Source organism: Oncorhynchus masou, chromosome 18 (genome assembly GCF_036934945.1).
Source record: "Oncorhynchus masou masou isolate Uvic2021 chromosome 18, UVic_Omas_1.1, whole genome shotgun sequence".
In the NCBI taxonomy this organism is placed as follows: domain Eukaryota; kingdom Metazoa; phylum Chordata; class Actinopteri; order Salmoniformes; family Salmonidae; genus Oncorhynchus; species Oncorhynchus masou.
The window spans coordinates 4,179,619-4,202,368 of NC_088229.1; the positions used below are offsets into that span (position 1 = coordinate 4,179,619).

The 22,750-nt window shown below is 46.9% G+C and overlaps 1 protein-coding gene across 1 annotated transcript in view; it reads right to left on the bottom strand.

Annotated features, from left to right (window-relative positions):
- Positions 1–22,750, bottom strand: part of cacna1fb (calcium channel, voltage-dependent, L type, alpha 1F subunit) — a 184,695-nt gene that overhangs the window by 146,501 nt on the left and 15,444 nt on the right. The window contains exon 4 of the mRNA XM_064922017.1: positions 21,733–21,838. Coding sequence (XP_064778089.1) covers positions 21,733–21,838 — 106 coding nt within the window. The remainder of the gene's footprint in view (positions 1–21,732; positions 21,839–22,750) is intronic.

The following is a 22,750-nucleotide window of genomic DNA, read 5'->3' on the forward strand; positions in this document are numbered from 1 at the left end:
AGACCCAGTCCCAATCCCTATCCCAGCCCCTGTCCCAGCCTCAGCCCCTGCCAGTCCCAACCTCAGTCCCAGTCCCAGTCCCAGTCCCAGTCCCAATCCCTGTCCCAGTCCCTGTCCCAGTCCCTGTCCCAGCCTCAGCCCTAGACCCAGTCCCAGTCCCAGTCCCTGTCCCAGCCTCAGCCCCTCCCAGTTCCAGCCTCAGCCCTTGACCCAGTCCCAATCCCTGTCCCAGCCCCTCCCAGCACCAGCCTCAGCCCCTCCCAGTTCCAGCCTCAGCCCTTGACCCAGTCCCAATCCCTGTCCCAGCCCCTCCCAGCACCAGCCTCAGCCCCTCCCAGTTCCAGCCTCAGCCCTAGACCCAGTCCCAGCCCCAGTCCCTGCCAGTCTCAGCCCCAGCCCTAACCTCTGCCCCTACACTATCCAAATATGTTTTTACTACTCATCACACACACTATTGTGAGGAGAGGGGGAGGGGAGAAAGAGAGAGCAAAATAGCACGAAAGAGTGAGGGGGTAGGGATGGAGAGAGTGAAGGGGGGAGGAGACAGGGAGGAGAGAGTGAAGGGGGGAGGAGACAGGGAGGAGAGAGAGAGTAAGCTGCTTATCAGGACATAGAGCATTTAGAGCTGTCAAACGAACAAAAAGTCTCTGTCTCTCAGTCAAACAAACAGACAGTGTCTCTGCCAAACTAACATACATTATCTCTGTCTCTCTGTCAAATTACCAGGCAGTCTCTCTGTATCTCTGTCAAATGAACAGTCTCTCTGCGAAACGAACAGACAGTCTCTCTCTCCCTCTTCCAAAGAAACAGACAGTCTCTGTCTCTCTGCCAAATGAACAGACAGTCTGTCTCTCTGCCAAATGAACAGACAGTCTCTGTCTCTCTGCCAAACGAACAGACAGTCTCTGTCTCTCTGCCAAATGAACAGACAGTCTCTGTCTCTCTGACAAACGAACAGACAGTCTCTGTCTCTCTGCCAAACGAACAGACAGTCTCTGTCTCTCTGACAAACGAACAGACAGTCTCTGTCTCTCTGACAAACGAACAGACAGTCTCTGTCTCTCTGACAAACGAACAGACAGTCTGTCTCTCTGACAAACGAACAGACAGTCTCTGTCTCTCTGACAAACGAACAGACAGTCTGTCTCTCTGACAAACGAACAGACAGTCTCTGTCTCTCTGACAAACGAACAGACAGTCTCTGTCTCTCTGACAAACGAACAGACAGTCTCTGTCTCTCTGCCAAACAAACAGACATTCTCTGTCTCTGTCAAATGAAAAGACAGTAGCTCTGTCAAATGAACAGACAATCTCTCTTTTTCTCTTTTAAACAAACAAACAGTCTCTCTGTCTCTTTGTATATTCGTTTGACATACAGAATGTCAAACGAATATACAAAGAGACAGAGAGACTGTTTATCAAACGAACAGACAGTCTCTCTTCCAAACCAAAAGACAGTCTCTCTGTCTCTCTGCCAAACAAACAGACAGTCTCTCTGCCAAACCAAAAGACAGTCTCTCGGTCTCTCCGTCAAACAAACAGACAGTCCCTCTGTCAAACAAACAGACAGTCCCTCTGTCAAACAGACAGACAGTCCCTCTGTCAAACAGACAGTCCCTCTGTCAAACAAACAGTCCCTCTGTCTCTCTGCCAAACAAAGACAGTCCCTCTGTCTCTCTGCCAAACAAAGACAGTCCCTCTGTCTCTCTGCCAAACAAAGACAGTCCCTCTGTCTCTCTGCCAAACAAACAGACAGTCCCTCTGTCTCTCTGCCAAACAAACAGACAGTCCCTCTGTCTCTCTGCCAAACAAACAGACAGTCCCTCTGTCTCTCTGCCAAACAAACAGACAGTCTCTCTGTGTCCTTCAAACAAACAGACAGTCCCTCTGTCTCTCTGCCAAACAAACAGACAGTCTCTCTGTCTCTCTGCCAAACAAACAGACAGTCTCTCTGTGTCCTTCAAACAAACAGACAGTCCCTCTGTCTCTCTTCCAAACGAACAGACCGTCTCTCTGTCTCTCTGCCAAACGAACAGACCATCTCTCTGTCTCTCTGCCAAACTAATAGACCATCTCTCTGTCTCTCTGCCAAACGAACAGACCGTCTCTCTGTCTCTCTGCCAAACGAACAGACCATCTCTCTGTCTCCTTCAAATGAACAAACAGCCACTGTCTCTCTGACAAACGGACATACAGTCTTTCTCTCTGCCAAACGAAAACAAAACAGCTCTCTGCACACACAGTAGTCCATTCACTGTATTGTGTGACAGTGATGGCGCTGTCCATGGTGCTGAATCCCATTCAACTCAATGAGACCTTGTTAAAGTTGACTAAAAAGGTTCACTCAGCGACATCTGCAACATCCAGAAAAATCTTAAAAGGGGCAATCTGCAGTTGTTACACACCTCTTCAGACTTACAAAATTAATGATATAAAAGTCTTAGAACACCTACTCATTCAAGGGTTTTTCTTACTTTTATCTTTGTTTTACTATTTTCTACATTGTATAATAATAGTGAAGACATCAAAACTATGAAATAACACATATGGAATCATGTAGTAAGCAAAACAAGTGTCAAACAAATCAAAAATATATTTTATAATTGAGATTCTTCAAATAGCCACCCTTTGCCTTGATGACAGCTTTGCACACACTTGGCATTCTCTCAACCAGTTTCATGACGTAATCACCTGGAATGCATTTAAACTAATTAACAGTTATATCATTAAATGAATAATATATATCCATTAATTCTTGAAGAATATAACTTTTTTTTAATGCCTTACGTGCTTAGTTCAACTGTCACACCCCATCAAACCCAATATATAAAGCTTGTTTTATTAAATGTAAACAAACACTGTATAGCCTCAAAACATGTTTAAATGATAAAATTGATATCGTGGATGGTCAGGTCTTGCATACATAGCTCAGTCTATGAATTGGAGAGTGATTACATTTCTCCAAGGCCAAATCCCTTGTAACCAAAACAGAGGCGGATGACTGCTTTGTTAGTCTTTCAACTTCTGTATTGGCCCTTTAAATGGCACCTTTTCATCTATTTATTTCTATGTCCTGCAGATACTTCATTGTAATTCAGCCTGCATCACTTAGAATATCATTACCATTAAGGTCAACCAGCTCAGACGGACCACAACAAGGCTTGGACATGCATTCTAATTAGTGTGATGTAGTTAGTTGTTTGTTGTTGGGGTCTTTAAGCAGGATCCGTCTGGTTGTTAGGGTTCTTAAGCAGGATTTGTCTGGTTGTTAGGGTTTTTATAAGCAGGATCTGCCTGGTTGTTAGGGTTCTTAAGCAGGATATGTCTGGTTGTTAGGGTCTTTATGCAGGATCTGTCTGGTTGTTGGGGTCTTTAAGCGGGATCTGTCTGGTTGTTGGGGTCTTTATAAGCAGGATCCGTCTGGTTGTTAGGGTCTTTATGCAGGATCTGTCTGGTTGTTAGGGTCTTTATGCAGGATCTGTCTGGTTGTTAGGGTCTTTATGCAGGATCTGTCTGGTTGTTGGCGTCTTTAAGCAGGATCTGTCTGGTTTTCAGGGTCTTTATAAGCAGGATCTGTCTGGTTGTTAAGGTCTTTATGCAGGATCTGTCTGGTTGTTAAGGTCTTTATGCAGGATCTGTCTGGTTGTTAAGGTCTTTATGCAGGATCTGTCTGGTTGTTAGGGTCTTTATGCAGGATCTGTCTGGTTGTTAGGGTCTTTATAAGCAGGATCTGTCTGGTTGTTAAGGTCTTTATGCAGGATCTGTCTGGTTGTTAAGGTCTTTATGCAGGATCTGTCTGGTTGTTAGGGTCTTTATGCAGGATTTGTCTGGTTGTTGGGTTCTTTAAGCAGGATCTGCCTGGTTGTTAGATTCTTTAAGCAGGATCTGTCTGGTTGTTAGGGTCTTTAAGCAGGATCTGTCTGGTTGTTAGGGTCTTTATGCAGGATCTGTCTGGTTGTTGGGGTCTTTAAGCAGGATGTTAGAGCTTGTAAAACCAAATGCTCTGTCAGTTGGCCAAATACCATAGTAACACATTTTATTTTTATTTCACCTTTTTTTAACCAGGTAGGCAAGTTGAGAACAAGTTCTCTTTTACAACTGCGACCTGGCCAAGATAAAGCATAGCAGTGTGAACAGACAACACAGAGTTACACGTGGAGTAAACATTTAACAAGTCAATAACACAGTAGAAAAAAAAGAGTCTATATACATTGTGTGCAAAAGGCATGAGGAGGTAGGCGAATAATTACAATTTTGCAGATTAACACTGGAGTGATAAATGATCAGATGGTCATGTACAGGTAGAGATATTGGTGTGCAAAAGAGCAGAAAAGTAAATAAATATAAACAGTATGGGGAAGCGGTAGGTAAAGTTGGGTGGGCTATTAACCGATAGACTATGTACAGCTGCAGTGATCGGTTAGCTGCTCAGATAGCAGATGTTTGAAGTTGGCGAGGGAAATAAAAGTAAAAAACTTCAGCGATTTTTGCAATTCGTTCCAGTCACGGGCAGCAGAGAACTGGAAAGAAAGGCGGCCAAATGAGGTGTTGGCTTTAGGGATGACATACACGGCCATAGTAACACAGCCATCACCATAGTAACACAGCCATCACCATAGTAACACAGAGAATACCATAGTAACACAGAGAATACCATAGTAACACAGAGAATACCATAGTAACACAGAGAATACCACAGTAACAGAGCCATCACCATAGTAACACAGAGAATACCATAGTAACACAGATAATACCATAGTAACACAGAAACACAGAGAATACCATAGTAACACAGAGAATACCATAGTAACACATAATACCATAGTAACACAGACATCACCATAGTAACACAGAGAATACCATAATAACACAGAGAATACCATAGTAACACAGAGAATACCATAGTAGCACAGAGAATACCATAGTAACACAGAGAATACCATAGTAACACAGAGAATACCATAGTAACACATAATACCATAGTAACACAGAGAATACCATAGTAACACAGAGAATACCATAGTAACACATAATACCATAGTAACACAGACATCACCATAGTAACACAGAGAATACCATAGTAACACAGAGAATACCATAGTAACACAGAGAATACCATAGTAACACAGAGAATACCATAGTAACACAGAGAATGCCATAGTAACACAGAGAATACCATAGTAACACAGAGAATACCATAGTAGCACAGAGAATACCATAGTAACACAGAGAATACCATAGTAACACAGAGAATACCATAGTAACACATAATACCATAGTAACACAGAGAATACCATAGTAACACAGAGAATACCATAGTAACACATAATACCATAGTAACACAGACATCACCATAGTAACACAGAGAATACCATAGTAACACAGAGAATACCATAGTAACACAGAGAATACCATAGTAACACAGAGAATGCCATAGTAACACAGAGAACACCATAGTAACACAGACACAGAGAATACCATAGTAACACAGAGAATACCATAGTAACACAGACATCACCATAGTAACACAGAGAATACCATAGTAACACAGAGAATACCATAGTAACACAGAGAATACCATAGTAACACAGACAGCACCATAGTAATGGGCTGATGGAGAGAACGATTACAATCTTTTTATCGGATCAAATCTGAAGGAAGCACTCAGAGCGATTATAATCTCCTGGGGTGGCACGGCAACGGACTGTGTGTCACAGGGCAATGGCATATATAATACAAACGCTGCTGCCTTCACACTGGATAACCGCCAGGACACAGAATGAGCCATTTGACAGAAAAATTATACTCATAACATGGATCTTATGCACATTCAACCCCTTCCAAATTCATTCATACAACAGTGACTCCAGACCTGACGGAATAGAAAACCATTTCCCCCTCCCTCTGTTTTGTGTCACACAATGTTAAGCTGATCTCAGTCCAGACGGGACCAATGTTCAGCTGATCTCAGTCCCAGATGGGACCAATGTTCAGCTGATCTCAGTCCCAGATGGGACCAATGTTCAGCTGATCTCAGTCCCTGATGGGACCAATGTTCAGCTGATCTCAGTCCCAGACGGGACCAATGTTAAGCTGATCTCAGTCCCGGATGGGACCAATGTTCAGCTGAACTCAATCCCAGATGGGACCAATTTGTCATACTGCATCTCACGAGTGCTAAATTATCGCTGGGTAAAAGTGGTTGTAAAACAGTAGCCTCACTCTTCTGGTAAATTAAGGAATAAAAGTCATTCTCCTAACATACCTTATGCCCTTTCCACAATACTGAGCCAATCCAAGCCAGACCAAGCTGTACTGAGCTGGCCCTGTTACACACTACAGTTGAAACTGTTCTTGAAAGGACAAAGGAAGCACAGTATGGTCTGGGTCGGCAAAATAGTATGAAATGGGTCAGTACATATTGTCCACACAGTGATGTTTGATCAGAAGGATCCACATTTGATCTACAAAACAGTACTGGCATCCAGGGACCAGAAATTGGTCTGGGTATTTCCAAAACACCAGCCCATGTTTTCCCTCGAGGCCACCGGCCTCTGTTTCCCTTGAGGCCCCCGCACCGGCCTGTTTCCCTTTAGGCCCCCACACCGGCCTGTTTCCCTTTAGGCCCCCACACCGGCCTGTTTCCCTTGAGGCCCCCGCACCGGCCTGTTTCCCTTTAGGCCCCCACACCGGCCTGTTTCCCTTGAGGCCCCCACACCGGCATGTTTCCCTTGAGGCCCCCGCACCGGCCTGTTTCACTTGAGGTCCCCGCACCGGCCTGTGTTTCCCTTGAGGCCCCCACGCTGGCCTGTTTCCCTTGAGCCCCCGCATCGGCCTGTTTCCCTTGAGGCCCCCGCATCGGCCTGTTTCCCATGAGGCCCCGCCCGGCTTGTTTACTTTGAGGCCCCCGCACCGGCCTGTGTTTCCCTTGAGGCCCCCGCACCGGCCTGTGTTTCCCATGAGGCCCCCGCCCCGGCTTGTTTACTTTGAGGCCCCCGCACCGGCCTGTGTTTCCCTTGAGGCCCCCGCACCGGCCTGTGTTTCACTTGAGGTCCCCCGCACCGGTCTGTTTCCCTTGAGGCCCCCGCGCCGGTCTGTTTCCCTTGAGGCCCCCGCGCCGGTCTGTTTCCCTTGAGGCCCCGCGCCGGTCTGTTTCCCTTGAGGCCCCGCGCCGGTCTGTTTCCCTTGAGGCCCCCGCACCGGCCTGTTTCACTTGAGGTCCCCGCACCGGTCTGTTTCCCTTGAGGCCCCCGCGCCGGTCTGTTTCCCTTGAGGCCCCCGCGCCGGTCTGTTTCCCTTGAGGCCCCCGCGCCGGTCTGTTTCCCTTGAGGCCCCGCGCCGGTCTGTTTCCCTTGAGGCCCCCGCGCCGGTCTGTTTCCCTTGAGGCCCCCACACCGGCCTATATTTTCCTCGAGGTTCCCATTACTAGCCAAATAGTTATCATTTTGAAAACAGAAAAAAATATTTAGACTGGCCCACTGGGCTTAAAATGGATCAGCCCATCTGGCATTTGCCAGAACTGTCCTATGGCCAGTCCACCCCTGCTGGCATCAGTGACATGGCAGCACCTGAGACCTCTTTAGGGTCACTGTGTAACCTACATTATACTGCAATCTATGTTTCCTTGTTGTGTTATTGGCAAAACAATGTTTCGACCTCTCAGGTCTTCCTCAGGACTCTTTGTCAGTCTTTGGTCAGCGTCACATCCCAGCCAACCAGCCTGCCAGCCTGCCTGCCTGTCTGCCTGTCTGCCTGTCTGCCTGTGTGCCTGTCTGCCTGCCTGCCTGTCTGCCTGCCTGCCTGTCTGCCTGTCTGCCTGTCTGCCTGTCTGCCTGTGTGCCTGTCTGCCTGCCTGCCTGTCTGCCTGTATGCCTGTCTGCCTGCCTGCCTGTGTGCCTGTCTGCCTGTCTGCCTGTCTGCCTGTTTGCCTGTGTGCCTGTCTGCCTGCCTGCCTGCCTGTCTGCCTGTCTGCCTGTGTGCCTGCCTGCCTGTCTGCCTGTCTGCCTGTCTGCCTGTGTGCCTGTCTGCCTGCCTGCCTGTCTGCCTGTATGCCTGCCTGCCTGCCTGCCTGCCTGTCTGCCTGTCTGCCTGTCTGCCTGTGTGCCTGTCTGCCTGTGTGCCTGTCTGCCTGCCTGCCTGTCTGCCTGTATGCCTGTCTGCCTGCCTGCCTGCCTGTCTGCCTGCCTGCCTGTCTGTCTGCCTGTCTGTCTGCCTGCCTGTCTGCCTGTATGCCTGTCTGCCTGCCTGCCTGCCTGCCTGCCTGCCTGTCTGTCTGCCTGTCTGCCTGTGTGCCTGTCTGCCTGTCTGCCTGCCTGCCTGTCTGTCTGTCTGCCTGTCTGCCTGTGTGCCTGTCTGCCTGCCTGCCTGTCTGCCTGCCTGCCTGCCTGCCTGCCTGTCTGCCTGCCTGCCTACCTATACAGTGGGGCAAAAAAGTATTTAGTCAGCCACCAATTGTGCAAGTTCTCCCACTTAAAAATATGAGAGAGGCCTGTAATTTTCATCATAGGCACACTTCAACTATGACAGCCAAAATGAGAAACAAAATCCAGAAAATCACATTGTAGGATTTTTTTATGAATTTATTTGCAAATTATGGTGGAAAATAAGTATTTGGTCACCTATAAACAAGCAAGATTTCTGGCTCTCACAGACCTGTCTGCCTGTGTGCCTGTCTGCCTGTGTGCCTGTGTGCCTGTCTGCCTGTCTGCCTGTGTGCCTGTGTGCCTGTCTGCCTGTCTGCCTGTGTGCCTGTCTGCCTGCCTGCATGTCTGTCTGCCTGTGTGCCTGTCTGCCTGTCTGCCTGTCTGCCTGTATGCCTGTCTGCCTGTGTGCCTGTCTGCCTGTGTGCCTGTCTTCCTGTGTGCCTGTGTGCCTGTCTGCCTGTCTGCCTGCCTGCCTTCTTCTTTAAGAGGCTCCTCTGTCCTCCACTCATTACCTGTATTAATGGCACCTGTTTGAACTTGTTATCGGTATAAAAGACACCTGTCCACAACCTCAAATAGTCACACTTCAAACTCCACTATGGCCAAGACCAAAGAGCTGTCAAAGGACACCAGAAACAAAATTGTAGACCTGCACCAGGCTGGGAAGACTGAATCTGCAATAGGTAAGCAGCTTGGTTTGAAGAAATCAACTGTGGGAGCAATTATTAGGAAATGGAAGACCACTGATAATCTCCCTTGATCTGGGGCTCCACGCAAGATCTCACCCCGTGGGGTCAAAATGATCACAAGAACGGTGAGCAAAAATCCCAGAACCACACGGGGGGACCTATAGTGAATGACCTGCACAGAGCTGGGACCAAAGTAACAAAGCCTACCATCAGTAACACACTACGCCGCCAGGGACTCAAATCCTGCAGTGCCAGACGTGTCCCCCTGCTTAAGCCAGTACATGTCCAGGCCCGTCTGAAGTTTGCTAGAGAGCATTTGGATGATCCAGAAGAAGATTGGGAGAATGTCATATGGTCAGATGAAACCAAAATAGAACTTTTTGGTAAAAACTCAACTGTGTTTGGAGGACAAAGAATGCTGAGTTGCATCCAAAGAACACCATACCTACTGTGAAGCATGGGGGTGGAAACATCATGCTTTGGGGCTGTTTTTCTGCAAAGGGACCAGGACGACTGATCCGTGTAAAGGAAAGAATGAATGGGGCCATGTATTGTGAGATTTTGAGTGAAAACCTCTTTCCATCAGCAAGGGCATTGAAGATGAAACGTGGCTGGGTCTTTCAGCATGACAATGATCCCAAACACACCTCCCGGGCAACGATGGAGGAGTTGAAAGTCCGTGCTGCCCAGCAACAGCCCCAAAACATCACTGCTCTAGAGGAGATCTGCATGGAGGAATGGGCCAAAATACCAGCAACAGTGTGTGAAAACCTTGTGAAGACTTACAGAAAACGTTTGACCTCTGTCATTGCCAACAAAGGGTATATAACAAAGTATTGAGATAAACTTTTGTTATTGACCAAATACTTATTTTCCACCATAATTTGCTAATAAATTCATAAAAAATCCTACAATGTGATTTTCTGGATTGTTTTCACTAATTTTGTCTGTCATAGTTGAGGTGTACCTATGATGAAAATTACAGGCCTCTCTCATCTTTTTAAGTGGGAGAACTTGCACAATTGGTGGCTGACTAAATACTTGTTTGCCCCACTGTATATGTACCTACCTACCTTCCTATATATGTACCTACCTACTGTACCTAGTTACCTACCTAGTGCCAAGAAATAAGAAAAACACGACAAAGTAAGTAAGCACATTGCATATAGAGTCGATACCAGTAACTACTGACCTAACTAACTGTCTGATTGACTGACTACCTAACTGGCTGATTGACTGACTAGCTAACTGACTGAGTACCTGGCTGACTGACTGACTAACTAACTGACTGGTTGGCATTGAGATTTCCTTATTATAATGCATCTAGATGACACTACAACATTATATGGCAGCCATGTTTGCTCCCATTAACATTACATAAGGAATATTTCACAATGTCATTATTATTTAACATAATGTCTAGAATTAGAAAGATATTTAAAATTCTAAAAGTTGTCTCTTTAAATATAGGGCGCTGGTCGGGACTCGTAGTCAGATATCGGTCAGAGCCACGTCCATCCCTCCCTCCCTCTCCAGTGCCACACTGTCTGATGGTTACATAAGACTGGGGTTAGAGGGAAAACCCTTCTCTTTGCAAAACAACAGACGTGTGAAACTCACTGTTAGAATCAGGCCTGTCCTTCCATCTATACCTCCATCCCTCTATCCCTCTATCCATCCATCCATCCATACCTCCATCCCTCCATCCCTCTATCCCTCTATCCATCCATCCATCCATACCTCCATCCCTCCATCCCTCTATCCATCCCTCTATCATACCTCCATCCTTCTATCCATCCATCCATCCATCCCTCTATCATACCTCCATCCATCCCTCCATCCCTCCATCCCTCCATCCATCCTTCCCCCTCCCTCCCTCCCTCCCTCCCTCCCTCCCTCCCTCCCTCCCTCCCTCCCTCCCTCCCTCCCTCCCTCCCTCCCTCCCTCCCTCCATCCTTCCATCCTTCCATCCTTCCATCCATACCTCCATCCATACCTCCATTCATACCTCCATCCATTTGTCCATTAACAGGATATGCCTGTACTGTTTGGGTTCTCTAGTGTTGCAGCTGACTGACAGACTAACTGGATGGCTGACTGCCTAGCTGGCTGGCTGACTGGGTGGCTAACTGCCTAGCTGGCTGGCTGACTGGGTAGCTAATTGCCTAGCTGGCTGGCTGACTGGGTGGCTAACTGCCAAGCTGGCTGGCTGACTGGGTGGCTAACTGCCTAGCTGGCTGGCTGACTGGGTAGCTAATTGCCTAGCTGGCTGGCTGACTGGATGGCTAACTGCCAAGCTGGCTGGCTGACTGGATGGCTAACTGCCAAGCTGGCTGGCTGACTGGGTGGCTAACTGCCTAGCAGGCTGGCTGACTGAATGGCTGACTGCCTAGCTGTCTGGCTGACTGGGTGGCTGACTGCCTAGCTGGCTGGCTGACTTGATGGCTAACTGCCTAGCTGGCTGGCTGACCAGATGGCTAACTGCCTAGCTGGCTGGCTGACCAGATGGCTAACTGCCTAGCTGGCTGGCTGACTGTGACTGACAAACTCGCAGGCTGACTTGCCTGGTTGACTGAGTGGCTGGCTGACTGGATGGATGGCTGGCTGACTAGCTGGCCAATTAACTGTCTGACTGACTGATTGACTGACTAGCTGGCCAATTAACTGTCTGACTGACTGATTGACTGACTAGCTGGCCAATTAACTGTCTGACTGACTGATTGACTGACTAGCTGGCCAATTAACTGTCTGACTGACTGATTGACTGACTGGCTGGCCAATTAACTGTCTGACTGACTGATTGACTGACTGGCTGGCCAATTAACTGTCTGACTGACTGATTGACTGACTGGCTGGCCAATTAACTGTCTGACTGACTGATTGACTGACTGGCTGGCCAATTAACTGTCTGACTGACTGATTGACTGACTGGCTGGCCAATTAACTGTCTGACTGACTGATTGACTGACTGGCTGGCCAATTAACTGTCTGACTGACTGATTGACTGACTGGCTGGCCAATTAACTGACTGACTGATTGACTGACTGGCTGGCCAATTAACTGTCTGACTGACTGATTGACTGACTAGCTGGCCAATTAACTGTCTGACTGACTGATTGACTGACTGGCTGGCCAATTAACTGTCTGAATGACTGATTGACTGACTAGCTGGCCAATTAACTGTCTGACTGACTGATTGACTGACTAGCTGGCCAATTAACTGTCTGACTGACTGATTGACTGACTAGCTGGCCAATTAACTGTCTGACTGACTGATTGACTGACTGGCTGGCCAATGAACTGTCTGACTGACTGATTGACTGACTAGCTGGCCAATTAACTGTCTGACTGACTGATTGACTGACTGGCTGGCCAATTAACTGTCTGACTGACTGATTGACTGACTGGCTGGCCAATTAACTGTCTGACTGACTGATTGACTGACTAGCTGGCCAATTAACTGTCTGACTGACTGATTGACTGACTGGCTGGCCAATTAACTGTCTGACTGACTGATTGACTGACTGGCTGGCCAATTAACTGTCTGACTGACTGATTGACTGACTGGCTGGCCAATTAACTGTCTGACTGACTGATTGACTGACTGGCTGGCTGACTGGCTGATACATAAACATGGCTTACAGCTGACAAGCCACCATGATCCCTATATCTGTCTAGGTTACATTTAAATGACCGACAGTATCGAGCACATCACGTTAGGCATGGGATGGACTGGCTACAGGCAATGATTGGCTACACATCTATCCCATAACACATGTATTACTCATCTATAAGCATGTCATGGGCGTGTTATAACAGGTCCCAACCGCATTATTAAAGGGAAACAGCCATAACATATCTATAGCATGTTCATGTCATGCTATGCCAGAACCCATATGTAGGTATCTTAATAGATGCATCATGACAATGACAGCGTAGCGTCATCATTATGGCTGTTCTCAACAGTGAACTTCTGCCATACCAGTGTTAGCGAATACACTATGGTGATTTATAACCTGTACCAGCCCCATTTCCTCCACCAGCAGGTACAGGCCCGTGACTTACCTTCTTCTTCTTCTTCTTCTTCTTCTTCTTCTTCTTCTTCTTCTTCTTCTTCTTCTTCTTCTTCTTTTCTTCTTCTTCTTCTTCTTCTCACTCACTCTCACTTCTTTACACTGACTGCATATAATTAATATATAGACCACAGTAACTTAACTGTGTTGGGGAGGAGGGTCGTTAATGAGTTATGACATGACCCTCAACTACACGATTTGATCCGTAACATTTACCCTGAGGATTCAACACTGTGGAGATCTTTATGCACCGTTGACCTCAGTGAGGAGAAGAAGAAGAAGAAGGTAAGTCACGGGCCTGTACCTGCTGGTGGGGGAAATGGTGCTGGTACAGGTTATGAATCAACGTGGTTTGGCGCAACCACTCTAACTTTGGTATGGTTAACACTTTTGAGAACAGATGCTAATGACACTAAACTGTCACTGTCTATTAAGATACCTCGATATGAGCTATTGCATAGCATGACATGAATGTGCAATAGATATGCTATGGATATATTGCATTAGCCTTTAATAATGTGGCTAAGACGAATCATTACCCCAAATTCCGGTAATTTTCTCAAAATTCCATGTTTTTTCCAATCCTGCTTGGAGGATACTGGATTTCCTGCTTGGAGGATACTGGATTTCCTGCTTGGAGGATACTGGATTTCCTGCTTGGAGGATACTGGATTTCCTGCTAGGAGGATACTGGATTTCCTGCTTGGAGGATACTGGATTTCCTGCTAGAGGATACTGGATTTCCTGCTTGGAGGATACTGGATTTCCTGCTTGGAGGATACTGGATTTCCTGCTTGGAGGATACTGGATTTCCTGCTAGGAGGATACTGGATTTCCTGCTTGGAGGATACTGGATTTCCTGCTAGGAGGATACTGGATTTCCTGCTTGGAGGATACTGGATTTCCTGCTTGGAGGATACTGGATTTCCTGCTTGGAGGATACTGGATTTCCTGCTTGGAGGATACTGGATTTCCTGCTTGGAGGATACTGGATTTCCTGCTTGGAGGATACTGGATTTCCTGCTAGGAGGATACTGGATTTCCTGCTTGGAGGATACTGGATTTCCTGCTTGGAGGATACTGGATTTCCTGCTTGGAGGATACTGGATTTCCTGCTTGGAGGATACTGGATTTCCTGCTTGGAGGATACTGGATTTCCTGCTTGGAGGATACTGGATTTCCTGCTTGGAGGATACTGGATTTCCTGCTAGGAGGATACTGGATTTCCTGCTTGGAGGATACTGGATTTCCTGCTTGGAGGATACTGGATTTCCTGCTTGGAGGATACTGGATTTCCTGCTTGGAGGATACTGGATTTCCTGCTTGATCCCTCCTTATTCCGGGATTATTTTGTGTTGTTATGTGTTAATAACCTTAAGACTACGTTACCCATGAGGCAATGTGCCACCCATGCAGGGTTGTTGAGCATATGCCTTGCATGGCTACACACAGCGATATCGCTAGCTGAAGTATCTATTTACTAAAAGTAGTTTAAGCTAATTGTCATGCATCAAGGAACAAACATAACATACTGTATTCGGATTCTGGAAAACCTTGGAATGTAGTGGATCTTTTCAACCCTAGCTATAGCCCTATCAGACTACTGCAACACCAGAGCAGGCTAACACTATACAGTAGATCAATGATCACCAACCGGTCAATCGCGATCGACCGTTCGATCACCAAGGCATACCAAGTGGATCACCAAACATTTCTGTAAAAAAACAACAACAAAAAAACGATGATAATCCCTTGGGTTCCATTTTGAGTCATTTTATGTGTCTAAAGGTAGAACTCGGCAGGCCGAGAGAACAAATCAAATGCAACTATAGGCCTACCGCTGGCCAATCAGATACCGCAGATCACACTGTCTGTACAGTTTTGTAAAAGCCATAGACCTTGAACGCAGAGCAAAGGTGATACCGTGAAAATGAAAAACTTTTGCAACTATGATTAGAAAGAGACTCAACGAAAACAGCAAAGAAGACCGTGTCCCCCTTTTCTCAGCTGTCCCCCTCCAAAAGACCTAAAGAACATCTAATTATATCAATGTCATGCACCCATCTGAGCGTATTCCCCTGTCTGTTATGCTAGCTAGGTCTCTGTCATTCCCCTGTCTGCTATTCCCCTGTCTGTCATGCTAGATATGTGTCTGTTGTTCTCTCCTGCCTTCCATGCTAGCCAGGTGTCTGTTTTTCTCCTGTTGTCATGGTAGCCAGGTGTCTGTTTTTCTCCTGTTGTCATGGAAGCCAGGTGTCTGTTTTTCTCCTGTTGTCATGCTAGCCAGGTGTCTGTTTTTCTCCTGTTGTCATGTTAGCCAGGTGTCTGTTTTTCTCCTGTTGTCATGCTAGCCAGGTGTCTGTTTTTCTACTGTTGTCATGGTAGCCAGGTGTCTGTTTTTCTCCTGTTGTCATGGAAGCCAGGTGTCTGTTTTTCTCCTGTTGTCATGCTAGCCAGGTGTGTCTGTTTTTCTCCTGTTGTCATGGTAGCCAGCTGTCTGTTTTTCTCCTGTTGTTATGGTAGCTAGGTGTCTGTTATTCTCCTGTTGTCATGGTAGCTAGGTGTCTGTTATTCTCCTGTTGTCATGGTAGCTAGGTGTCTGTTATTCTCCTGTTGTCATGGTAGCTAGGTGTCTGTTATTCTCCTGTTGTCATGGTAGCTAGGTGTCTGTTTTTCTCCTGTTGTTATGGTAGCTAGGTGTCTGTTATTCTCCTGTTGTCATGGTAGCTAGGTGTCTGTTATTCTCCTGTTGTCATGGTAGCTAGGTGTCTGTTATTCTCCAGTTGCCATGGTAGCCAGGTGTCTGTTATTCTCCTGTTGCCATGGTAGCTAGGTGTCTGTTATTCTCCTGTTGCCATGGTAGCCAGGTGTCTGTTATTTTCCTGTCTGTCATGGTAGCTAGGTGTCTGTTATTCTCCTGTTGTCATGGTACTTAGGTGTCTGTTATTCTCCTGTTGTCATGGTAGCTAGGTGTCTGTTATTCTCCTGTTGTCATGGTAGCTAGGTGTCTGTTATTCTCATGTTGTCATGATAGCCAGGTGTCTGTTTTTCTCCTGTTGTCATGGTAGCTAGGTGTCTGTTATTCTCCTGTTGTCATGGTAGCTAGGTGTCTGTTATTCTCCTGTTGTCATGGTAGCTAGGTGTCTGTTATTCTCCTGTTGTTATGGTAGCTAGGTGTCTGTTATTCTCCTGTTGTCATGGTACCTAGGTGTCTGTTATTCTCCTGTTGTCATGGTAGCTAGGCGTCTGTTATTTTCCTGTCTGTCATGGTAGCTAGGTGTCTGTTATTCTCCTGTTGCCATGGTAGCTAGGTGTCTGTTATTCTCCTGTTGTCATGGTAGCTAGGTGTCTGTTATTCTCCTGTTGCCATGGTAGCTAGGTGTCTGTTATTCTCCTGTTGTCATGGTAGCTAGGTGTCTGTTATTCTCCTGTTATCATGGTAGCGGTGTCTGTTATTCTCTTGTTATAATGCTAGATATGTGTACATTATTCTCCACCATTCTAGCTGTTTGTGTGGTGGTGAGCCAGTCTTTATCAACCACCACTACTACACCATACAATACTGAGACAGTCTTTATCAGCCACTACACCATACAATACTGAGACAGTCTTTATCAACCATACAATACTGAGACAGTCTTTATCAACCATACAATACTGAGACAGTCTTTATCAACCATACAATACTGAGACAGTCTTTATCAACCACTACACCATACAATACTGAGACAGACTTTATCAACCATACAATACTAAGACAGTCTTTATCAACCACTACACCATACAATACTGAGACAGTCTTTATCAACCACCACACCATACAATACTGAGACAGTCTTTATCAACCACTACACCATACAATACTGAGACAGTCTCTATCAACCACTACAATACTGAGACAGTCTTTATCAACCACTACACCATACAATACTGAGACAGTCTTTATCAACCACTAAACCATACAATACTGAGACAGTCTTTATCAACCATACAATACTGAGACAGTCTTTATCAACCACTACACCATACAATACTGAGACAGTCTTTATCAACCACTACACCATACAATACTGAGACAGTCTCTATCAACCACTACAATACTGAGACAGTCTTTATCAACCACTACACCATACAATACTGAGACAGTCTTTATCAACCACTAAACCATACAATACTGAGACAGTCTTTATCAACCATACAATACTGAGACAGTCTTTATCAACCACTACACCATACAATACTGAGTCAGTCATTATCAACCATACAATACTGAGACAGTCTTTATCAGCCATACAATAATGAGACAGTCTTTATCAACCATACAATACTGAGACAGTCTTTATCAACCATACAATAGTGAGACAGTCTTTATCAACCACTACACCATACAATACTGAGACAGTCTTTATCAACCACTACAATACTGAGACAGTCTTTATCAACCATACAATACTGAGACAGTCTCTATCAACCACTACACCATACAATACTGAGACAGTCTTTATCAACCATACAATATTGAGACAGTCACATTCACTCTATCAGCGGTTCATTCATCGAATCATTGTGCAAATAATTTCAGATCTTATCCGTCTAAGCGTTAAAGGCAGTTGGGGATGAATGTATCTAAATATTAGCTGTTAAATCACAGGTTTGGAACAAACATCAATTATGGAACAGTATGGCAGTCACATCAATGTCTTCTCAATCAAAACATTGATGCAATTTAGGTGGCACATATCCCCCCCACACACACACACAGTTTAAATGGGCATGACCCTTCTAAAAGACAGAACCTGCAGGACTACCGGTAAAGCTGGAATCCTTGATGGTGTAAACTGGCACGACCGTTTGGGATATTATAAACAACAACAAAAGAGGTCACTCTAAAACAAACAAACACTGGTTTTTGTTTTCCATTTTACTGCAAAAACTAACTGTTTACCGTGTTGCTCCTCTCCATACGAACGTTCCTCCTTTTAAAACAACAATTAACGACAATAATAAGAAAAGCGTCGGGGCGAACAGTGAGATAGATATAACAGGCTTAGTGTTGTACTCACCAGATCGTGGTTGGTGGAGTTGGAGTCTTCCTCAGGGAAAGGCTTGGACACCCCCAGCGCTATACAGTTAGTGTTGTACTCACCAGATCGTGGTTGGTGGAGTTGGAGTCTTCCTCAGGGAAAGGCTTGGACACCCCCAGCGCTATACAGTTAGTGTTGTACTCACCAGATCGTGGTTGGTGGAGTTGGAGTCTTCCTCAGGGAAAGGCTTGGACACCCCCAGCGCTATACACTTAGTGTTGTACTCACCAGATCGTGGTTGGTGGAGTTGGAGTCTTCCTCAGGGAAAGGCTTGGACACCCCCAGCGCTATACAGTTAGTGTTGTACTCACCAGATCGTGGTTGGTGGAGTTGGAGTCTTCCTCAGGGAAAGGCTTGGACACCCCCAGCGCTATACAGTTAGTGTTGTACTCACCAGATCGTGGTTGGTGGAGTTGGAGTCTTCCTCAGGGAAAGGCTTGGACACCCCCAGCGCTATACAGTTAGTGTTGTACTCACCAGATCGTGGTTGGTGGAGTTGGAGTCTTCCTCAGGGAAAGGCTTGGACACCCCCAGCGCTATACAGTTAGTGTTGTACTCACCAGATCGTGGTTGGTGGAGTTGGAGTCTTCCTCAGGGAAAGGCTTGGACACCCCCAGCGCTATACAGTTAGTGTTGTACTCACCAGATCGTGGTTGGTGGAGTTGGAGTCTTCCTCAGGGAAAGGCTTGGACACCCCCAGCGCTATACAGTTAGTGTTGTACTCACCAGATCGTGGTTGGTGGAGTTGGAGTCTTCCTCAGGGAAAGGCTTGGACACCCCCAGCGCTATACAGTTAGTGTTGTACTCACCAGATCGTGGTTGGTGGAGTTGGAGTCTTCCTCAGGGAAAGGCTTGGACACCCCAGCGCTATACAGTTAGTGTTGTACTCACCAGATCGTGGTTGGTGGAGTTGGAGTCTTCCTCAGGGAAAGGCTTGGACACCCCCAGCGCTATACAGTTAGTGTTGTACTCACCAGATCGTGGTTGGTGGAGTTGGAGTCTTCCTCAGGGAAAGGCTTGGACACCCCCAGCGCTATACAGTTAGTGTTGTACTCACCATACGTGGTTGGTGGAGTTGGGAGTCTTCCTCAGGGAAAGGCTTGGACACCCCCAGCGCTATACAGTTAGTGTTGTACTCACCAGATCGTGGTTGGTGGAGTTGGAGTCTTCCTCAGGGAAAGGCTTGGACACCCCCAGCGCTATACAGTTAGTGTTGTACTCACCAGATCGTGGTTGGTGGAGTTGGAGTCTTCCTCAGGGAAAGGCTTGGACACCCCCAGCGCTATACAGTTAGTGTTGTACTCACCAGATCGTGGTTGGTGGAGTTGGAGTCTTCCTCAGGGAAAGGCTTGGACACCCCAGCGCTATACAGTTAGTGTTGTACTCACCAGATCGTGGTTGGTGGAGTTGGAGTCTTCCTCAGGGAAAGGCTTGGACACCCCCAGCGCTATACAGTTAGTGTTGTACTCACCAGATCGTGGTTGGTGGAGTTGGAGTCTTCCTCAGGGAAAGGCTTGGACACCCCCAGCGCTATACAGTTAGTGTTGTACTCACCAGATCGTGGTTGGTGGAGTTGGAGTCTTCCTCAGGGAAAGGCTTGGACACCCCCAGCGCTATACAGTTAGTGTTGTACTCACCAGATCGTGGTTGGTGGAGTTGGAGTCTTCCTCAGGGAAAGGCTTGGACACCCCCAGCGCTATACAGTTAGTGTTGTACTCACCAGATCGTGGTTGGTGGAGTTGGAGTCTTCCTCAGGGAAAGGCTTGGACACCCCCAGCGCTATACAGTTAGTGTTGTACTCACCAGATCGTGGTTGGTGGAGTTGGAGTCTTCCTCAGGGAAAGGCTTGGACACCCCCAGCGCTATACAGTTAGTGTTGTACTCACCAGATCGTGGTTGGTGGAGTTGGAGTCTTCCTCAGGGAAAGGCTTGGACACCCCCAGCGCTATACAGTTAGTGTTGTACTCACCAGATCGTGGTTGGTGGAGTTGGAGTCTTCCTCAGGGAAAGGCTTGGACACCCCCAGCGCTATACAGTTAGTGTTGTACTCACCAGATCGTGGTTGGTGGAGTTGGAGTCTTCCTCAGGGAAAGGCTTGGACACCCCCAGCGCTATACAGTTAGTGTTGTACTCACCAGATCGTGGTTGGTGGAGTTGGAGTCTTCCTCAGGGAAAGGCTTGGACACCCCCAGCGCTATACAGTTAGTGTTGTACTCACCAGATCGTGGTTGGTGGAGTTGGAGTCTTCCTCAGGGAAAGGCTTGGACACCCCCAGCGCTATACAGTTAGTGTTGTACTCACCAGATCGTGGTTGGTGGAGTTGGAGTCTTCCTCAGGGAAAGGCTTGGACACCCCCAGCGCTATACAGTTAGTGTTGTACTCACCAGATCGTGGTTGGTGGAGTTGGAGTCTTCCTCAGGGAAAGGCTTGGACACCCCCAGCGCTATACAGTTAGTGTTGTACTCACCAGATCGTGGTTGGTGGAGTTGGAGTCTTCCTCAGGGAAAGGCTTGGACACCCCCAGCGCTATACAGTTAGTGTTGTACTCACCAGATCGTGGTTGGTGGAGTTGGAGTCTTCCTCAGGGAAAGGCTTGGACACCCCCAGCGCTATACAGTTAGTGTTGTACTCACCAGATCGTGGTTGGTGGAGTTGGAGTCTTCCTCAGGGAAAGGCTTGGACACCCCCAGCGCTATACAGTTAGTGTTGTACTCACCAGATCGTGGTTGGTGGAGTTGGAGTCTTCCTCAGGGAAAGGCTTGGACACCCCCAGCGCTATACAGTTAGTGTTGTACTCACCAGATCGTGGTTGGTGGAGTTGGAGTCTTCCTCAGGGAAAGGCTTGGACACCCCCAGCGCTATACAGTTAGTGTTGTACTCACCAGATCGTGGTTGGTGGAGTTGGAGTCTTCCTCAGGGAAAGGCTTGGACACCCCCAGCGCTATACAGTTAGTGTTGTACTCACCAGATCGTGGTTGGTGGAGTTGGAGTCTTCCTCAGGGAAAGGCTTGGACACCCCCAGCGCTATACAGTTAGTGTTGTACTCACCAGATCGTGGTTGGTGGAGTTGGAGTCTTCCTCAGGGAAAGGCTTGGACACCCCCAGCGCTATACAGTTAGTGTTGTACTCACCAGATCGTGGTTGGTGGAGTTGGAGTCTTCCTCAGGGAAAGGCTTGGACACCCCCAGCGCTATACAGTTAGTGTTGTACTCACCAGATCGTGGTTGGTGGAGTTGGAGTCTTCCTCAGGGAAAGGCTTGGACACCCCCAGCGCTATACAGTTAGTGTTGTACTCACCAGATCGTGGTTGGTGGAGTTGGAGTCTTCCTCAGGGAAAGGCTTGGACACCCCCAGCGCTATACAGTTAGTGTTGTACTCACCAGATCGTGGTTGGTGGAGTTGGAGTCTTCCTCAGGGAAAGGCTTGGACACCCCCAGCGCTATACACTTAGTGTTGTACTCACCAGATCGTGGTTGGTGGAGTTGGAGTCTTCCTCAGGGAAAGGCTTGGACACCCCCAGCGCTATACAGTTAGCGAAGATGGCTATCAGGATGAAGATGTCAAAGGGTCTAGAGAGGAGAGTCGTCATGGAAACAACCCAAATGAAAACAGATATCCTGACTCTCTGTGGCCACTAAAGATCACACCCCACTGGATACAAACTCCTTCAAACAACATTGTTGACCCAATGGGTTATGAAAGGAGAAGTCAAGAGGACTGGGACGTGAAAGCGTTGACGCTCAATATCTCAGAACGATGCTTTTGCGTAAATATAACATTGTAGTCCCAAGGTTTTAGTGACAACTTAACCAAACAATGTTTTTTTTGTTTGTTTTTTCCCCCAGTGGATTTTATGGTTGTGCTTTTAAAATGGTTTGAAAGCATAGTACATATTAGAAATTCAACAAACTTTTGGTTGTCCTTTTTCTGAGTGGGTGAATATAGGTTGTAATCTCACTGATCAACAGCTCAACCAGAGGAGGCTGGTGGGAGGATCTATAGGAGGACAGGCTCATTTTAATGACCGGAATGAGATAAATAGCATGGTATCTAACCATTACAATGAGCCCATCCTCCTATCGCTCATCCCACCAGTTTCGACCACATATTATCCCATTACGATAGGTGCCATCCCACTGAGCACACTACGTCATTTTACCGTGGATAATTGGGTAATGTTTGTTTAGTAATGTTAACCCCCGTGTCCAGTGTAAATTAACAATCTGGTCATCGTACCATCATGGCCACCTAATCATCCCCAGCTTCTAATTGGCAAAAACAACAACCAGAACAATATTTATACAACAACAATAATACTACTACTAGTAGTAGCACTACTACAACAACAACAACACTTACGGTCCGGTCTATAAGTATCTGGACAGTGACTGCATCATGTTGTCTCTGTACGCCGCCACAATGGATTCAAAAGGAAACAGTCACGATGTGCTTGAAGTGCAGACTTTCATCTTCAATTTCAG